General features: G+C 37.0%; 1 protein-coding gene across 3 annotated transcripts in view; it reads right to left on the reverse strand.

The window, feature by feature from the left end:
- Nucleotides 1-20,654, reverse strand: part of LOC106877840 (glutamyl aminopeptidase) — a 311,216-nt gene that overhangs the window by 22,058 nt on the left and 268,504 nt on the right. For all 3 annotated transcript variants that reach the window (XM_089349726.1, XM_089349725.1, XM_089349724.1), the window contains exons 12-16: nucleotides 18,797-18,879; nucleotides 16,643-16,767; nucleotides 13,147-13,202; nucleotides 6,747-6,894; nucleotides 3,302-3,375 (exon numbers count right to left, since the gene is read on the reverse strand). In XM_089349726.1, coding sequence (XP_089205852.1) covers nucleotides 3,302-3,375; nucleotides 6,747-6,894; nucleotides 13,147-13,202; nucleotides 16,643-16,767; nucleotides 18,797-18,879 — 486 coding nt within the window. The remainder of the gene's footprint in view (nucleotides 1-3,301; nucleotides 3,376-6,746; nucleotides 6,895-13,146; nucleotides 13,203-16,642; nucleotides 16,768-18,796; nucleotides 18,880-20,654) is intronic.

The following is a 20,654-nucleotide window of genomic DNA, read 5'->3' on the forward strand; positions in this document are numbered from 1 at the left end:
GTAAATTATCTATTATCTTTGTGTTGAAAGAGTAGTTGAATCAGCAAGTTCTGATTGTGGGAAGGTAAGAGTAGTAAGTTTCAGCTTAGAAGAATGTAAAGCATAATATTAAGGAAATTCATAGATTTTATCACTCATTTTTCTACAGGGTGAAGTAATTGTTTGCTTCATTGGGAAAATAAGTAGGTTTCCCTAAAAAAGCTAAGAAAATACTAATCTTTGTAGAATAATGTAATTGAAGGGGCAGTGACGTCTTGTTTATTTAAGGGAGGGGCTTTTTTTTTTTATCTCTACGAACTTCTGAACGATCGGTTATAGCCACTTCTTATAGCCCCTGCATATTGTATCCATTTTATATTAATTTTTATTTTATTAGCACATTTCACTGAAATGCTCTCGTAGAAATACAGAAGACCATTAGAAATATAATTATTCATGTCTCTTGCATATCAATCTAGTCGTCTAATCATTTGAAAGTTGTACTCAAATGAATCCAAACACTTCCATCACAAACGACTATAAAAGTAATAATTTACAGGTGTTGGCCCTAAATAGGGCCTTTGAACGTTCACTATGAAATATTTCTGCGGCAGTGCTTCCAGCAAAGACGAATCCGATGGTAACAACTTAATCTTGCTGGCCTTGAAGAGAGCCTTGGATCATTCACTCTTAAAAGTTCCAGCAGCAGTGTTGCCAGTAAAGATGAATCCAGTGATAAGAATTTTGTAGTTGGTGGCCCTGAAAAGGACCTTTTAACGTTCACTTTGAATTATCTCAGCAGTGGTGCTGCCAGGAAAGATTAATCCGAGATTGGTAACAATTTAAACTTGGTGACCCTGAAGAGGGTCTTGGATCGTTCAGCAAAGGCGAATCCGATTAGAGGTGGTGGTCCTTAAGAAGTCCTTCACACCACTTTGGTGTGTCGTATTTGCTTTGCTTGTTATTTGAGATCGTAACCTAGAAAAGCATGTAAAAGTCTGTGGCCACAAAAACGGCCTTGGCAAGATCACGTTGGAATGTCAAAATAAATGTGTAAATAAGATGTAGGGAAAAGAAGATTAATTAAATTAAAACTACGGAACATTCGATAGCAAAGCATAATAGCAACATATAAATGCGGAAAACGGAAAACGGAAACATTGAACATTTATAACGTATAGCAAAAATAACGCCAGAGGTATTGTCAAAAGGACAAAAATAGTACACAGATACAGCAAATACACTTATACAAAAAAACAGTGATTACTTGTTGGCGGATTGGGCGCCTACAAAACTTCCTTGTAGACTATATTTTGGGTTTTCTCGCGAGTTGCAAAAGCAAATAGGTTATGTCGGTTCCCCACTCGACAGCAGCCAACAAGTCGCCCATGGGAGAAGTACGGTTCTTCTAAATTAAGCCCTACGACTGCCAGCGTCTGACCCTGTGATTTGTTAATCGAAATGGCGAAACTGAGCCGGAGAGGGAATTGTAGCCTTCTGAATGTGAAAGCAGTTTTTTTTACCGAATGGAATGAGAGGTATCCTAAGTATGAAGACAGTATCCCCCTTACCACATCCTGTAAGTATTGTTGCTTCAATAACATGAGGTATCACTTTTTGGACGACCAGAAGCGTACTGTTGCAAAGCCTGGTGGTGGTGGTGGTGGTGGTGGTGGAAATCTTGAGGAGCACGACAGGGGTACCTATCTTAAGTCGCAATAAGTTTTCTTGCATTGATGATATCAACTTCAGCACTTATCAAAATCCGTTTACTGCCCCTCCTCCAAGGGGGTCCCCTACCTGAATTTTTGCGGAAGTGCATGCCTGAAACTTTATTTGTAGGCCATAAGCAAACAAAAGATTAATTTTGGTGAGGATGGGAGGCAAGCTGCAGGAATTATGGGGCCTTTATGCAGTAGTACTGCTGACTCTAAGAGAGAGGCTTAAGAGGGTTATCTAATCCTAGGGGGCCCCACAATCGATGTACGGAAAAATAAAATAGCCTACGATGTGTAATAGGACTTCAGAAACCTATGTATGAAATTTGGTGCAAATCGGTTGTAAAATGCAGAATTACATGCAGTTACACAGTCAGACATCTGTATTATCTATATATAGATTAAAGTTTTATATGATGAACTTAGATTCCAACTCGTCAGTAGCTTAAACTACCGCTCAATGCCAACTAACCGAAAATCGTGTCTAATCACAGTAAAAAGCCATTTATAAAATGGAATCTCTGTAAAATTAGATATGAAGCTCTGTTTAACTTAATTCTTTAATTAGCATGATAATGCTTGAAGATTGCTTAAAGTTGGTTCGCCATATTAATCATTAAATTGAGCAAGACTAGTGTTAATCAGTTCTTCAAGCAGTATAATTATAATTTTTTTACTACTGTATCTACTATCCCCGCTTGACACATACGCGCTTTTACTTGAAAGATAAAATACTCAATACACAACGTTTTCACTTGTGTCAAGTTTCGCACTACACATTCTTTCTAGGGACTATATTTGGACATTCAAGGGATATATATATATATATATATATATATATATATATATATATATATATATATATATATATATATATATTCAAGCGGGGTATATATGCATTCAATCGGGTTCATCTTTTGTGTATTAATTCCTGACTTTGTTACTTTTTAACTGATTATTATCATGCTGTCGTTTTCCTTAGTCGTCAGTTCATTTGACATTTTGTGTTGATCGATCATGTTTGGCCTTGACTGAGATGGTCGTTTACTAATTTCTTTATATCCTTTGTTAACGTTTTGCAGAAAAAATAATATATAGCCAGTTCCGACCTCACTGGATAATTAAGTGGCCAACGACAATTTATTGAATCAAATACACTACCAACCAGAGAAACGATAAAAGTGACGAACAATTTGACTAACGAAATGACAAAACGACAATAAGCAACAGAACGTGTAACAAAGAAGGAAAATTAACAGAATAACATTCAGTGACAGCAAATCCACAACATGTCAGACGTAATCAAAAGAAACAAAAACAGCGAAGGAATAGCCAATGAAAAAGGAACAACCACACACAACAGGACGAATTCAATATACTATATAAAGCTAGAGTGAATATGCGAAGGCAGTCACTTGAAAGAGTAGGAATCAGGGAACTGAAGTCACGAGAAAATCATTTTAAGGCTAATATATATGCTCTAACAAGAATACATTCAAATTCTTATGCAAGAATTTTAAAAATGGAGAAAAGTAAACGCGACAGCAAATAGATTCAAAAGCAAAATGATCAGAAAAATGAAAAACAGTTTCTGAGACACTAACCTCTGGGGCAAAGTTCCTTTTCCGTTTAATTTTATTTTCTTAAAAACTGGGGTAACCATGTCAGTTAAATATTTCTGAAAATAGAAAATATGAAAAATGGAAAATGCCAATATGTTTTTCTGTTTGAAATTATTTTAAAGAAAATAATGAAGTAAATGCGCTGACTGCATTATTCACCATATTCCAATCGAACGTTTCTATATTTAAATTCTCTTTCTACAATCTTTATCTGTCTGTAACTCCTTCCACATATGTATGTATGTATGTATGTATGTATGTATGTATGTATGTATGTATGTATAAACATAAATGTATAGTGGTGTGTGTCTGTGTGTGTGTTTGGGGGTTACTCTAACTCCTTCGACGCTGTCCAAACGATTTTAATGATTTTTGATACATAGGTAGATCTCATGCCCTGAAGTTCAAATAAGGCCGGAATTTTTCGAAAACTCGATATTGCTCAATTGGCATTGATTTTTTGTGAGCTCAATTGGACGTTTGGGTGGAAATTCCCATAACGATGTTATTTTTCCTGCAGCTTTTGCCTTTTTGTCCGATTTTGATGAAAATAGATGAGTGAGCGAGGCTCATGGTATTGAGTTCATGTCAGCATATGGCATTGACAATAAATCGATAATTGCGCCTGAGCAGTGGTTTTATAAAATCAATAGGCTTTTTGCGTGCAAATCCCCCATAGGGATTTTATTTTTGGTCGTAACTTTTATATTTTTTATCCGAATTTAATGAAATTTGAGATATAGGTAAATTTTGTGGTGGAAGAGACGGTAAAGGTGTTTATTTAATCCAAAAGGGCTTGAAAAGGGCACAAATGCAAGTAAGCATTTCCTTAGAGACGTTCTTATCGATTTTGTAGAAATTTTACATGTGATTACAGTTCATGTCCATTAGTTGATGAAGAGTTGACAAAAATTCGATAACTGCGCGTAAGCGAGGGATTTTAAGAAATGAATTGGCTTTTTGTATGCAATTACCCATAGGATTAATATTTTATGCTGTAACTTTCATAGAATTCATCTGATTTTGATGAAACTTGACATTTAGGTAAAGTTTATAGTCGGAGTCATGTAGTGGAATTGAAATTAAACTACTGAAAGGAAGAAATCGTCAAAATTCACTCACAATAAAATAATGAACTGATTTTGAAGAAGTTGACCCATGAGTAAAATTAAACACTTCGACATATGAAACTTCGATTATTCATATAATGTATTGGGATTTAAAAGTCAATGAGATATTTTCATGTAAATGGTCACATGCATTCTATTTTATGACATAACCTTAACACTTCAGATTTTGCTGAGATTGAACACGCTGATCAATTTTGTATAAAGGGTGGCATTAAGGGGAGAAAAATAAACAAACATCACTCTCAACGGGTCGAGGTACACCCAAAAGTTTGACTGCGATTTTCAGACAGTCCAGTATGTAGAAGTATGCCGTAAGCGTTAAGCGGGTAAAATCCGTGCCGAACCATCTATAACATCTTAATGGGTACTAGTTAGCACGGGGAACGTAGAAGATTTTAATACAAGGTCAGAGATGGGCTTAACTTCAACACGGAAAACACGAACAACGCCGGTCCGACAGCTAGTATATATATATATATATATATATATATATATATATATATATGTATGTATGTATGTATATATGTATGTATGCATATATATATATATATATATATATATATATATATATATATATATATATATATATATATATATATATATATATATATGTATGTATGTATGTATATATGTATGTATGCATATATATATATATATATATATATATATATATATATATGTATATGTGAATGAATGTGTTTGTGTGTATGTATATTTGTATACATTTATGCATGTAGGTCTAGATGTACATATATATGTATACAAGCACGCACGCGCACACACACACACACACACACACACACACATTGCCAGCTGAGTGGACTGGAACAACGCGAAATAAAGTGTCGTCTTGCTCAAGGACACAACGTGATGATATCAAACTCACGGCCATACGGTCGTGAGCAGGATACCTTAATCACCAAGCCATACGCCTTTCACTGTGGAGTGCTCACTTGCACGTTAATTTTTCAAGTAGTGTTTTGGCATAAGCAAAATTTTGGTTATTAAATTATGTTCGTGATACATTTCAACTTTTAAAGGCAAATTCACTGCAGTTACAGTGGAGAAGTTCGCTCATGTCTAAACATTGCATCGTGCTGATACTGCTGTAATTTTTCCCAACCTTGCAGTCTAATGACGCAACTCAGTCAATGTTGTTGACTGTTTTAGTTAAAGCTACGGTTTTTAATTAAGTCTATCCAGAGTTGCCTTTCTTCGGTATTTTCCATTGATAACGGCTAAAAAGCTAGCTAGAAATGCGCCTGGGAGTCGTATAGGGGCAGCACTAGGCAAATATAGTGTTCTTACACTTTTTTTTTATCATAAGAGAGGATATTTTTCTTCATGGTAACTGCAGTAAATTTGCATTTAGAAGTTGAAATGTCACAAAACATATTTTAACTAAAGTTCGCGTATGTCTAAACACCGCCCGGTGCGGATACTGCTGTTACACACACACACACACACACACACACACACACACACACACACACACACACACACACAAACACACACATACATATGTAAAACTATGTTCCATTGAACATTGAGAACTCCCTGTTTTGATTCAAGACTGTAATATTTTAATGCAAATATCATTTGAATTAATTTAACCGATGAAATAATGAGTTTTGCGTTATTTTACTGGGTAAAACTATTATATACTTCTTATTATAGCTTATTATATCTCTCTCAACGCCGTATAGTACATAAAGGTATTTTGTTACCTTTCCAAGATAGTTAATATTTCTCGATTATATAAAGTCACCACTTCGTTCTTTTGATTATTCCTTGCCGGTATACTAATCATTTATGTCAACAACTACCATATATGGTTTGGTTATACATACATACACAAATACCCGTCCCACACATACGCTCATATACCTCAACATCAGATATATTTCGAACATAATTATTCTGTTACATATACATCCATAACGCTCTCTGTGTGTCTGTCTGTCTGTGTGTCTGTCTGTCTGTGTGTCTGTCTGTCTGTCTGTGTGTCTGTCTGTCCGTGTGTCTGTGTGTCTGTGTGTCTGTGTGTCTGTCTGTCTGTCTGTCTGTGTGTCTGTCTTCTCTCTCTCTCTCCCTCTCACACACACACACATATGGCGTGAAGAAATATGAGTAAACAGGTTCCGTGTTTGTTTGTGTGCATGCATGTGCAAGTGTATTGTATGAATATGTGTATGTGTGTGAGTGTGTGTGTGTGTCTGTGTGTGTGTGTGTGTGTGTGTGTGAGGTAGAAGAAGAGTCAGAGAGGAAAATCAGATCCTTATACAATTTGAACTAACCTGGAAGTTGCCGTAGGAATCACTGGTATCCAACATTGCATTGACAAATTCCAGCCCATCTAGAAATGCTTTCCAAGGAACGAAATCACTTTCTTTCTTTAGATAAGTTGTTATATTCAGTGCAATATGGTAATCTAACTGGCCAGCCCTGTATGAAATATAATACACAACAGTTTCTTACATTAGAACTTTTCATGTAATAGACCCTGGTTGATACTCGCTTTTTATTGACTCTAAAGTGATGGTCGTTAAATTCGACTTCAGCAAGATTTGAATTCAGATCACAAAAGAAACGTAATTATATACCACAAAAGTAACGATTCAATCATCTTTCTTTTTCGAAATTCGTATATATCTCATTGATTTAGTGCACATATTTAGAGAATGATAGTGTTCGTATTTTGAAAATGAACTTATATGAAATGTAGTACATATACAGAATGCGATGACGGTTAATACCATGTATACTCTATGTAGTAATAAGTTAACTGGTATTTGAATTCAATTCGGAAAGTCAATAAAATACTTGTCAATTACACAATACAAACGTAGTCATATCAGTGGATTTTACATACGCATAAAATTATTTTTTACAGCAAAATGGATTGGGGAGTTGTGTGCTAAAAATAGAAAATCAGTGAAGAGGCTCGAACTTTCGATCTTTCAAAAGAATCTGATACGTTCTTTTTGAAATCAGTCGCGTGGATTATACGTAATTAATACAGCGTAGTTGTGGCAATTCATGTGTGACTTCACATTTCCGCTTCTTAAACCGAAACCATGTACAGTTGAGATCAAATATATATTATATATCTTTTATCATTTACTTATTTCAGTCATTAGACTGCAGCCATGTTGGGGCACTAACTTGAAGAATATTTAGTCGAATGAATCGACTCCGGGTCTTACTTTTTTTAACCTTGCACTTATTCTATCGGACTCTTTTACTGAAACGCTAGGTTACGTGGATGTAGACACACCAACACCGGTTGTCATTTTGACGGTGGGGGCCAAATACAGAACAAAGGCCTCTCTCGTTCTCTCTCTCTCTCATATATATATATATATATATATGTATATATATATATATATATATATATATATATATATATATATATATATATATATATATATATATATATATATATATATATATATTGCAAGACGCAACGAAAATTTTAGGGAAAATAAATAACTAAATGAATAAATGAGTGGAAACTTTACCGGTGAGTGTGTTAAATAATAAGGCACTAAAAGAGAATGACTCCCCAGACACAACAAAATATGCTTCAACACACGAACTCACATAAAGAATCTTGCAAACCAAATCCCAAAACGAAGAATATATATAAATATAAATGTATATGTAACGGTATGTGTAATGATATAAGTTGGAGTCGGCAGTTACCAATTGTAATGAGTGTTGATGTTGCAGATGTGCAAGATAAAAGAACAGTATTCAAAGTTGATGTTGACTCCAATTTTTTTTTATTTCCCGTTACTTAATATAATGCCATGCCTCAACGGGCAGGTGTGTGTAATAATATAAGTGGAAAAGCATGCGAAGTAAAGAACTTTCGGCCTGCATATGTGTGTACACGATCTTATAATATAGTGTATAGAGAGAGATATGGTAATGTTGCAGAGAAAAGAAACTGAGCTAATGAAAGCGAGAGAATGTGGGACGAGACAACTTCTACGTTGGTTAATTCCATAGTTGTCACTTTGTGAAGTTACTTCAGTCGAGACAGCATTTCGTTTTAGCCGGTCAGCCTCATTCTCTCTGTCAGTTGAGTTGGCTTACGGAGTTCTTGTATTTATTAGTTTGAAGAATAAGTATGGGGGTATTAGTTTGAAGAATAGGTATGTTATTTCAATTCTCCTCTCGGTGATATAGAATAGGTTAGAAGGGTCAAGTGGCAAAGACATAAATGGGCTTGGTAAAGCCATATGTTAAATGTCACTATTGTTTTCCCCGTGAGAAAAGTGCTGTTGAAATGTTACAGGAAATTGACAGATTTAGGTTCGAATCTACTCTATGCTTAAATGAAGTCATTATAAGTTCTTTTACTTGTTTCAATCATTTTGACTGCGGTCATGCTGGAGCAACGCCTTTACTCGAGTAAATCGACCCTACGACTTAGTATTTGTAAGCCTAGTACTTATTCTATCGGTCTCTTTTGCCGAACCGCTAAGTTACGGGGACGTAAACACACCAGCATCGGTTGTCAAGCGATGGCGGGTCACGTACAAACACACACACACATGTATATACGACGGGCTTCTCAGTTTCCATCTACCAAATCCACTCACAAGGCTTTGGTCGGCCCGAGGCTATAGTAGAAGACACTTGCCCAAGGTACCACGCAGTGGGACTAGACCCGGAACCATGTGGTTGTTTAGCAAGCTACTTACCACAGATCCACTGCTGCGTCTTTACTCTCGGTCTCAAATATATACAGATTGAATAATAATGGAAAGAGTTTGCGTAAGTTCATGTGTTCGCTGCCGCAGTCTGCGAGAGATAGCTAGGTAATGTCTTTGATCTCCGGCGTCTCGAGGTGAAAAGAGGAAGTGGTGAGTGTCTGAACCTTAATGTTGCGTTTGCCTCTAGTGGGCAGCTAATTAGGCAGCCGTCGTTAGGGGAGATGGCTGCTCCTACAGGCATATGTATTGAAAACAAAATATATATCGAAGTGATATTCGCAGGCGTGGCTGTGTGGTAAGAAGCTTTGTTCCCAACCACATGGTTCCGGGTTCAGTCCCTCTGCGTGGCACTTTGGGCAAGTGTCTTCTATAAACTTGGTGTTTTTATATCCCTGTAATTCAGCGGTTCCGGTAAAAGAAGTCGATATACTAGGCTTACGAAGAATAAGTCCAGGTGGCGATTTCTTCAATTAAACCCTTTAAGGCGGAGGTTTAGCATGAATGCAGTCAAATGATTGAAAGAAGTAAAAGAATATATATATATACATATATATATATACATATATATATACACACACATATATATATATATATATATATATATATATATATATATATATATATATATACACACACACGTCATGATAGATCGTTGACCAGGGACTATTCAATTTTTTTTCTCCGTGTTTTTCTCCTTGTTTTCTCCGTATTCTTTCTGTTGAAGAGCGTAGCTCGAAACGTTAAAGACTTTCTGTATTCCCGAGCGTCAAACTAATACATCCTTTTGTTGTTTACACCACCTGTCCTCGTCTGTTGTTTTTTTTTTTACGTACATTCTCCTATATATATATATATATATATATATATATATATATATATATGTAGTGAAACTACCTCCAGCCATTAGATACAAACTACTATCGCCATTACATACAATCTTCTCATTTAAATATAAATAAATGCGAGCGTAGTAGAGAACCCATTCCTTGTCCATCACGTGACTGATCATTATTCGAATCGGCAACTTCTTCGAACCTTTCCCGCCAGAACGCGAACTGACCAATCACGGCCCCTAATAAGGTCACGTGATGGAGTAAAATTCTAAAGGCATTTGGAGCCCTCTTAACGCTATATATAGATCAACTCATACCCAATAATTTGTCTCGGTCCAGTTTCTCTTTGAGAACTGTTCCGTGTACCACACGACAGCAGCAGCAGCCAGCGACCACTTCAGCAGCTTCGTCCAGCCACGATGACCTCCGCCGTCGCCACATCAGCAACAAGAGTCTACTACTACTATCCAGCATCATCATCATGACCAACACGATTAATACCAAGCAGCCTCTACGCTACCAGCGTCAACACGATTTACTATGTACACCACACCAAACTCCGCGGCACATCTCTCTTCGATTCTGTTAGGTGACTCAGCTTCACCACGGTAAATAAACAGACAAGAGTTCTTAAACAGACAAGAAATTCTCAGCCAGCGATGAACATCTGTATAACAAGAATCACGGCCCGGCATCGATGCCACGACATCACAACTAGTGATCAGCACTGCCACACTCAGCCTCTACTCACTTTCACATACAGAACTTTTCCTATAGTGTACTAACGATCTGGTATAATTGTCCACGTGTTATTGACTCTCTTTCTATCTGCTGTAATAATACACATACACATACATACTTTTCTTTGTATGACGGCCTGTCTTTGATTATGTTCTTATATGTCGCATTCACACTCACACACAGACATATATCTTTAACGCTACAATAAATATCTCTGTTATTCATCTAATACGGTTGTGGTCTTTCATTACTGGTCATCTATGTTATCGTCGTATAACATTATGTATATCATCCATTGATATATATAATTGTATGTTCGACCGTGTGACTCGTTTAAATAAAAGGAGTCCTCTGTTTTTCCATTCGTCACCATATCTCCTTTTATGAGTTCGCACGGTCGTCCCTTACATATATATATATATATATATATATATATATATATATACGACGAGCTTCGTTCAGTTTCCGTCTACCGAACCCACTCACCAGGGGGATTGAACCCAATACCATGATGTAGCTGGGAGGCAAACTTTTTACCACACAGTCATACTGTTCCCCCCTCTCTCTCTCTATGTATATATCAACGAACAAGTTCACGTTGTTCAGATCCCTTCTATTTTCCATTCTTTCCTAAGAGTTGGTAGATCATACCAGAAAAGGAGAAACAGTTTAGCATGAAGTAGGGCTCGACAAAATGGAGAGGGTGGGAGTATTATGCTGGAGATTAGTGCGACAGTTTAGAAACTGTTGAAAATTAAGGTAGCCATTCTTGCGATGCAATGGGACTTTAAACCTATAGTGAACAGAAGTCCGAAATGGTCAGAAGGAAATGAGAAAAAGTCCAAGGGGTGGAAAGTATGGTTGAGGCTATAAGTTTGGGAAGAAAGCGCAACCACGAAAATGGAAGAGAATGTAGTGGAAGTACTCAGAACTGAATTCGGAAGGGCAGTTGCAGGCAAAAACGATGTAAGTGCCAGTGTTTGATGGCGAAAGGCACGAGTTGTTTATAGTGGAGCGGAGTGGGGTAGGAGAATAATGATGGTAGAAAAGACAATTGAGGAGCTGTCGAAGAGCCTCAGCTTTGTAGAGGACAGAATGCCATATCGTAATCAAGCCATGCTTGGCATGTCGACCAACTTGATGACAATATCACCTTGGCACCAGAGAGCCAGAGGAAGAACTTAACCCAGATGATACCGAGGCGTTAGGATAGCTTCGAAAGTTGAAACGGTTCCCTGCCTGGTTACAAATGTACACGAACAAGTCTAGTTGCTAATCTATGCAGGGCCTGAATATTGTGCGATCGTTTGCAGTTTGAGTCCGGGATGTAGTTGCTCGATGCTGGCAGAGTGCCACAGAAAAAATATATAGTTTGGTGCAACTCACAAGCCGTTCTTCATTCTAATCTTGATCATACTAAGATGTTTTATAATTAAATTTAATTATGCAAAGATAATTTTAATGTAGTTTGGTTGTATCAGTAACAACACCACAACGTTCGGGAAAGGCCACTCCTACATCGCACCATACACTCTTTTATCTCTTCTCTATTTACTGTTTAACGTTGTACAATTTCCTTACCTCACAAAGGAAAAAATAAAGGAAATGTATATTAAGCATTGGCATCAAATGCAGTCACTAGTTGTGAATATGATCGTCGACGTTCGAAGTAGGATTTAGTGACCAATAAGAACAGACCTACCTACCTACCTACCTACCTACCTACCTACCTACCTATATACATACATACATGCATGCATGCAACCCGATTTCTAGTAATGCCATCGCTTGATTGTTCCTTGAATCATGAACAACCCGAATGTAGCTTTTCAGTCGTGCTAGGGACTCACATTTTTTGTATAGATGTGGTATTGGAATATCGTTTCATTCCACTCCGTGATGCACATTTTTTCCCATCAGCGAACCTGTTGTTCGGTATCTGACGTAGACCCCATGTAAGCAACTCTCAAAAGCTTTCAAGAAAATCTTCTCAAAGTACAATGTGAACAGAGTTGGCGCTGGTATATCCAATAGTTAAGTAGTATCTTCAACCAAAACTGGATCAGAGAGCTTGCCATCCACCTTGATACATATTTCATTCCATTATGGAACAATGCAACTACAGAAATAACTTGCCACTTTACCTAAGTTTTTATTCACAGTATCAAAATTGTATGTTGCGTATGTGTGTAAGTGTGTGTGTGTGTGTGTGTGTGTGTGTGTGTGTGTGTGTGTGTGTGTGTGTGTGTGTGTGTGTATAATACATACGTATATACATATATACATACATATATGCATACACGCACACACAGATATTTTAACTTTGTGTCTTAACTTTACAATAAATCTTAATAATAGCATAATTTCATACATGAAAAAGGTAACAAAAAATAACGTACCGAGCTAAGTTGAGAGCATCTCCGATAAGTCCTGCGCGACTTGAAGCTACAAACACCTGAAATGAAATAGCATAATTTATTTTTTCTGTTTACATCACAAGAACATTTAGTCGATACATTTATTAATGTTGTGCATGAGGGATTTTCAAGTAGGAAATAATTGATTCTAAGAAATTTCGTGGATGAATAAAAGACGTAAAATTGCTAGATGTAAAAGTATTTAGAACTTTCAGGATGATCGGGCTAAATTTGACGATATTTTACATATCCTTTTTCAGGAACAACTTGATGTATTGGTGAACAGTCAGCAGCATTGGAGAACATTACGATTAAAGTTGTTATTGAGAAAGCGTTAGCTGAAATGGAGGACTGGAATTCATCTAAATATTGGAAAAGAGTTACCTGTATCCTGTAGCGCCGGGTATCAAAATATTAACATCATGGTTGCTGCTTAATGATCCGTGAACATTGTAAAGGCTGTAAGACGTGACAGGGACAGCTGATAGTGGCAACAAAGACAACGAAGCCGTGGCCAACAGGAAGGGACACAGCAGGCATTCTGATTGCGCCCACACGCAGGAATTCATGCAACAGCTGCAGGACTGGGCTTTAGGCTTAAATCAGGCGGTCATGTGAAACTGTTGGAGACTGTGGTCAAATCTTAGCTGGAAAGGGTTGTTGTTGGAAAGCCATATATAGGATTCGGCTCTTTGCTATACTTCCAGAAAGAGTCAGAAGTGGTTGTCGGAGAATTTCTATACGATTTCACAATTTCTGGACTCTCAATTCCCCCAACTATAATTCCATGGATTGCTATGTAGGATTAAGTAAGACACCAACCACTTTACCTGTAACACCAGAGACAAGCTGGTGGCCAAGATCAAAGATATGTTGGAAGATCTTCCCTGTGAGGCTGTGAGGAGCGCATGCACTAGCTACCGGAACATATTTTGCTGCAACTCTTTTCATTCGGAATTCCTCGCTCAAAATTCGTTGAGAGGAGCTCCAGGACACACCAGTCATATCAACAATCTCTTCAATTGTTAAGCGATGGTCCTCCAAGATCAGTTCATGAATTTTCATGATGTTTTCATTCGTTCGGGGGGTCGACGGTTACCCCGAAGGAGGTTGGTCCTCAAGCGACAAGTGACCATTTCTAAAGCGTGAAAACCACTCGTAAACTTGTTTTGCTCATGACAGCGTGTAAGCTGTTTGAAACATGACAACTGCTTCGGCCGCCGTTTTTCCCAGCTGAAAACAGAATTTCACGGAAGCACACTGTTCTTTTGTTCAGCCATTGCAAAAATCCACGAACAGAGGAGAAGCACTGCAAAAAAAAAAAAAAAGACGCGCCACGTGGCAGTACGACATCTCCTCACATCACTGGTTGGCAGACTGATGCCTGGGGGTCGCATCAAGTGGCTTCTAGCGACAGAAGCCTGAACTACAACGGGTTTGTCCCACAGAGAACGTTTCCGGTTACTTTTGGTTACCCCCTCATATTTTAGACGTTCTTTATAAGTAGAATTAAATCGAATATTGTTAATCAAAGCAACGAATTGGTTATAAGAAGTCAGCATCTTAGAAATAAGTTGTTCCTTAATACTATGAATATCTGAACCATAAGTTAGCTTCTTAAGCTCAAGGCAGTATATTTATATACTTTATGCTCAACAGGACTGACTATCTTTCTTACCTAATGATAACTATATATATATATATATATATATATATATATATATATGTAAGTGTGTGTGTGTGTGTGTGTGTGCGTGTGTGTGTGTGTGTGTGTGTATGACTAGTTTCGCACGATTTTTCCCGCCAAATTATAATCACAAGACATTGTCCCACTCAAGTAAAGGGACATATATTCAAGTACTACATCGTAGTGGAATCGATTCAAGAATCCCTTGTTAGCGAAGTGAACTTCTTAATCACACTGCTGTTTGTGTCTACAATACTGGTTATGATAATTTAACATTGTTAGGGATATATTGTATCATATACTTTAGTGTTATGTATAACAAATCTCATTTTTTTACTTGGAAGCAAGGTCAGTTTCCATGAATTTGGAAAGCTGTACTAGGCAGGTGAAACTGATGTTAATATTCTGCTTAAAGTAAGGTGGCAGAATCGTTAGCACGCTGGGCAATATGCTTAGCAGCATTTCGTCCGTTACTATATTCTGAGTTCAAATTCCACCGAGGCCAACTTTGCTTTTCATCCTTTTAGGGTCGATAAAATAAGTATCAGTTGAGTAATGGGGTCGATGTAATCGACTTACCCTCTCCCTTGAAATTGTTGGCTTTGTGCCAATACTCTGCTGAAAGTAAGGCAGTAAGCTGGCCGTATCGTCAGCACGCCGGACAAAATGCTTAGCAGCATTTCGTCCATATTTACGTTCTGTTTTCAAATGCTGCCGAAGTCACCTTTGCCTTTCATCCTATCTGGGTCGGTAAAACAAGTCCCAATCGAGGATTGGGTCGATGTAATCGACTTACCCGCACCCCCGAACTTGCTGACCTTGTGCTAAAATTTGAAACCAATATTCTGCTTAGTGTCACAGATCGACGAGAATGGTTATATTTATGATGGTTGAGGGTACTGGTAGAAAAGAATGATCATGGTGGTTAGTCTGGAGCCTAAGGTGATTTGACACAATATGAGTAACGAATTGAAGAAAAATGAAAAGCAAAGTTGACCTTAGCGGGATTTAAACTCATTAGTTTAATGAATAATATTGCTTCAAATTTTGGCACAAGGTCAGCAGTTATCTTGGGAGGGTTTAGTCGATTACATAAACTCCACAATACTTGACCAGTACTTTATTTTATCGATCCTGAAAGGATAAAAGGCAAAATTGACCTTGGTGGGATTTGAACTCAGTACATGCTGAGGAATTTTTTTTCCAACAAGAAACTAAACTAAAATATACCATAAATTCATTTTGGATTGTAATTACTTAGTATTTGTACTGACACATGTATAGTTATATATTATTAATTTTAATTAAAATGTAACTATATATTAGTTGAGTTTGTGGATAAATATTCAAAGATGAGATCGGTCAACACCGTGAGTTTGCTAGCAATGAATAGTGATTTTAAAGGTACAAACAATGCATCAGTCAAATGTTGTAGTTCAGAATTGTATCAGACTAAGCATATCCCAGCCAAAGAAATAAATAAAAAATGAGTAACAGTTAAAAAAAAAAGAAGATATTAAACATTTGAGAACAAAAACATATTGCCGGGTATTATTGGTACCGATATGAGTAGTTGTAAGTAATTGTGATTTATTTGGCAGCTAATTATACCATCCTGTTTGAGTTTCTAAACGGATCAATAAAAATAATCGGGTGTAACGCGCGCGCGTGTACACACATAGAAGAAGAAATCATCCCATCCCTTATTTGACGATTCTTATGGTTAGGTGGGAGTAAAAGTGCTCCCTCTCCTTTACTTGGGAAAGCAATGCTTTATGAAATAATACCTACCGTGTGGTCTTTATGAAGCTGTTCGGTTAGTTGTTTCCACATACTCACTTCATAATTGACTCGATAAAAACCAATGTGATCAACATTTCCCAAGATCCAGCCACTTCCAGTAGCTTTAATTCTATCTGTAACCAGAAAACAAAAGGAATAAGCAATATGAAATTAAAGCGAAGCAAAACGAAACTATTGCACTGCAGGTTCACAGTCTGTAAGTTCAAATCCGTTACATGTGAAGCCTGACTATTTCTAGACAAGAGACAATCTTTCTTGGCTTCACTTTAGCTAGATTTTTATAATAGATAATTGATACATTCAAGAAAGTTACTTGGGATAGATTAACGTCGTATCCAAAAGAAGATTTATCTATCATCCTCTTATTATAATAGGAACTGGAATTAAGCATCTCCAGGATACGCAAAGGGAATATCTTTGATAAGCAGCGGACAATGAATCAGAAGTTTCTACTTAGCCCGTATAATACTATTGTGAAATTATATTTAGCAATTCGTTATTAGCGACAGAAGTGTATATATTCAAATTAGCAGCCTGTATATCTTACTTAAAGCTCATATATTATTGAACGCTTTCTAAACTGCAGTATTTGACTTGAGAAAGCATCTCTTATAGATGTATAACGCAAAAAAAAAAAAAAAAAAAAAAATCAGAAATATATCAGCAACGGGCGAAAATCGCCCAGCAGCAACAATGATATAGCTAAATCAGGATATCTGCTTTTTTGAACTTCATCAGCAGCAAGTATCTACTTGCACCGCATACCAAGCAAAAATCGACTGCTACCGGAGATATGGTTAAACGCTAATTGAAATGCCACATATCTATTTAACCGGCAGACAAAATTTAAAAAAAATCGTTATTGGCGACAGAAGCAGTATTAGTTCAAATTAGTGATCTGTATATTATACTTAAAGCATAAGGCTTTCAGATCACTAATTATGGTTAACAAGTTAGTACTCGTATGGGAAACTTTAGAGCTACGTTTGTTAAATAATGAAAAGAATAATTTCATATCCGAAGAGCATCAAGAGATTACACAAATACCTCTAGGAACTGAAACATTTAAACTCTCTCACTGAATCAAGATTATTTCAAGCCAGCTCATTTGTCTCGCTTTAAGACATCAATTTCAGATATCATATAACAGCATTATTTCTCTGCTCACAAAGAAAAGGAGAGAGAGAAGAGCGGAATTAAAACCCTTTTACAGTTTTATGTAACTATGAGTCTTAAAGAGTGATCTTCATTTTAGAGCTGGTTCGTTGTTTGAAGTGTTTTTTTCTAATGGCATTATGCAATTTAGGATTACTTTATCCAATGTAAGTTCCCTCTTTTAAGACAATAAGGTGTTATTTGATGGAAGGTTGGCTGCTATTTCTTACAGGCCAGTTGACCGTACAGAAGCGTCCTCGATGAATACAAAAAGGGCGACAGTTTGTTGAGTGGGATTTAGCTAATGCATCTCGATAATTCGAACTATTATATAGAATATTGCTGCAATAGTGATATAAGATGTAAGATGTCTACTGCCAAGTCGGCCTTGATCGAGCAGATCCATGATCCAAGGCATTCCAGCCATGGCTGTCCCATTGTTGCTTTTCAGGTGTAGTCTACCCCAGACTGTGTAACAGATGTTGGCCTGCATCAGTGTATGCAGAACGTTAATTGAAACTATCTCACTGGACAGACAGTCCGTTTGTTGAAATCAAGACAACTCAACAAAACCCTTATGCTACAAGATGGTAGGACATAAGCAAAGATAATGTGAGATATCTCTAACAGGTCGAACGACGACGTAGAAAATACCTCAGTGGCCCATCTATGAATAATGGTAGAGCAAGTGGTAAAATGTAAAGAAAACCGAATTAGATGGTTTTAAATATATAACTCGATGCTTCAAATGTCTCAGTTCAAATTCTACCTTAGTTTTCATACACATAATCTATATTAATAAAATAAATGAGAAGTTTGCATCAGTTGATTAAATTGATTATTGTCACACTTCTTATAAACACGGTCAACCAGAGAGTTTATGTAGTTTGTAAATAACCCGGAGTTAGAAAAAAAAAAAAAGGAATAAACAATAATGGGAGTTTGTGCCAGTACATAAATCAGTGTCACGCTATATAAAGCACTTACCCGAGGAGTTACTTAACCAGTGGAGTTCAGTTTGAGATGGTTTGGACATAAAGCTGTAAACGAACGGTATGTGCCACATGTACCTGGAATCAAGGAGAAAGAATTAGAAACTAGTTAGAGCACATGTTAGAATATCACGGCCTCCTATTGTACCTCACTGACTACTAATAGCACTAATATGTTATATTTAGTTAGATTTATGGTTAGAAGCGTTATCAAAAAGAATCTCTTCGTTTTCATACGACCCACCAAATTTTCCTCAAATTACCCACTAAAAGAAAGCAAGTACACATTGGATGATGGTTTTACATTTTGGAACAAGGCCAGCGATTTTAAGAGAGCGGTTGATTGTATCAATCCCAGTGCTCAACTGGTACTTATTTTATCGACCCCAAAAGAATGAGGCAAACTCAACCTCGGCAGCATTTGAACTCTGAACATAAAGTCGGAAGAAATGCCGCTAAGAATTGGATAATGAAAACCTAAAGGCATTATGATTGAAAGAAAGAGAATGGGCGATCAGAGTTAGGACACTTATGACGAGAGCAAGCTTGAGACGAAACAACGACGATGACGACAACAGCAGCTATGGTCGTCATAAAAGTTTATAACGGAATGCAAGGCCGAAAGAATATTTTGCTTTTGGCTTTTGATATTAACTGGCACTAAATATGTTAACATTAAACTATTATACTGTACTAGTGGGACTTGTGAAAATTCCCCAGAACGAAAAAGATTAAGAACCTATTTAAGAAGGAAAGAAAGAATTATTTATATTTATATTTTGCTTAGTTATTTCACTCTGATTTTAAAATTTCTCTCTGCTAAGCACTTTATATTTCTTTTTTTCTCCCTACTTTTTCAACAAACATTTTAACCATGTAATTCCCATCTTCATGTCATTAACATTTCTCTCTTTCTCTTCACCTTTCTGTCTCCACCCTACAGTGCTTCATTAACACTTCTCTCTCTCACTTTTCTTTCACCGTCTTTTTCTCTCGTCCTTCGCCTCTCCCTTCAACTAACCCCATGATGCATTTGACCTTAGTGTATTATTATACTTCTCTCTTCTTATCTACTCGAGTTTCTCCCCAGCTCTCTTTATCACTTTTACTCCACTTCTCTAACTAACTAAAGTATAACAGGTGAACGAACCAGAAGATTATTGTATAGATAGTCCTCTCCTGAATTATCATGAATTACCATATTAAATTGGTTGTTGTTTTCTCTCTTGTTTCACCGGGTAGAAATATATTGGTTTCAAATTTTGTCACAAACTAGCAATTTCAAGGGAGAGGGTAAGACATTGACCCCGGTGTTCAACTGGTACTTATTTTATCGACATAGAAAGGAATGAAGAGCAAAGTCGATCTCGGCTGAATTTGAATTCAGAATCTAAAGTTGAGCGAAATGCCACTAAGCATTTCGCCTGGCAAGTTAACGATCCTGCCAGCTCGTCGCCTCACAGAGACATATTTCAATTTAAATAGACATAAGTTATTTATTTTATCTCGGAATCAGATTGGTGAAAAATAGCCTCATTGGTTACAGATTTCTGATTTGTCAATCAAGGGTTTACTTCATTTCTAATGGCGGCAGTAACTTTGTGCAGCACAAATATCGTAAAGGGCTATCTTTGAAGAGCTGTGGGTTTGGGTTTCCAGCTTTTCCATTGATGTCTTTATTCTTCATCGACACACAACAGTGCAAGATCCGTGTGTGCACGCACCCGCACCCACGCGCACGCACACACACATGCGCGCGCTAGCACACACTCTAACAATGTAACAAAGTATCAAACAAACGTATTTTACCTTGTATCATATTATTCTGAAGACGCCGAACGGTGGACTGGATA

Source organism: Octopus bimaculoides, chromosome 3, assembly GCF_046866305.1.
Source record: "Octopus bimaculoides isolate indiv1 chromosome 3, ASM4686630v1, whole genome shotgun sequence".
Lineage (NCBI taxonomy): Eukaryota > Metazoa > Mollusca > Cephalopoda > Octopoda > Octopodidae > Octopus > Octopus bimaculoides.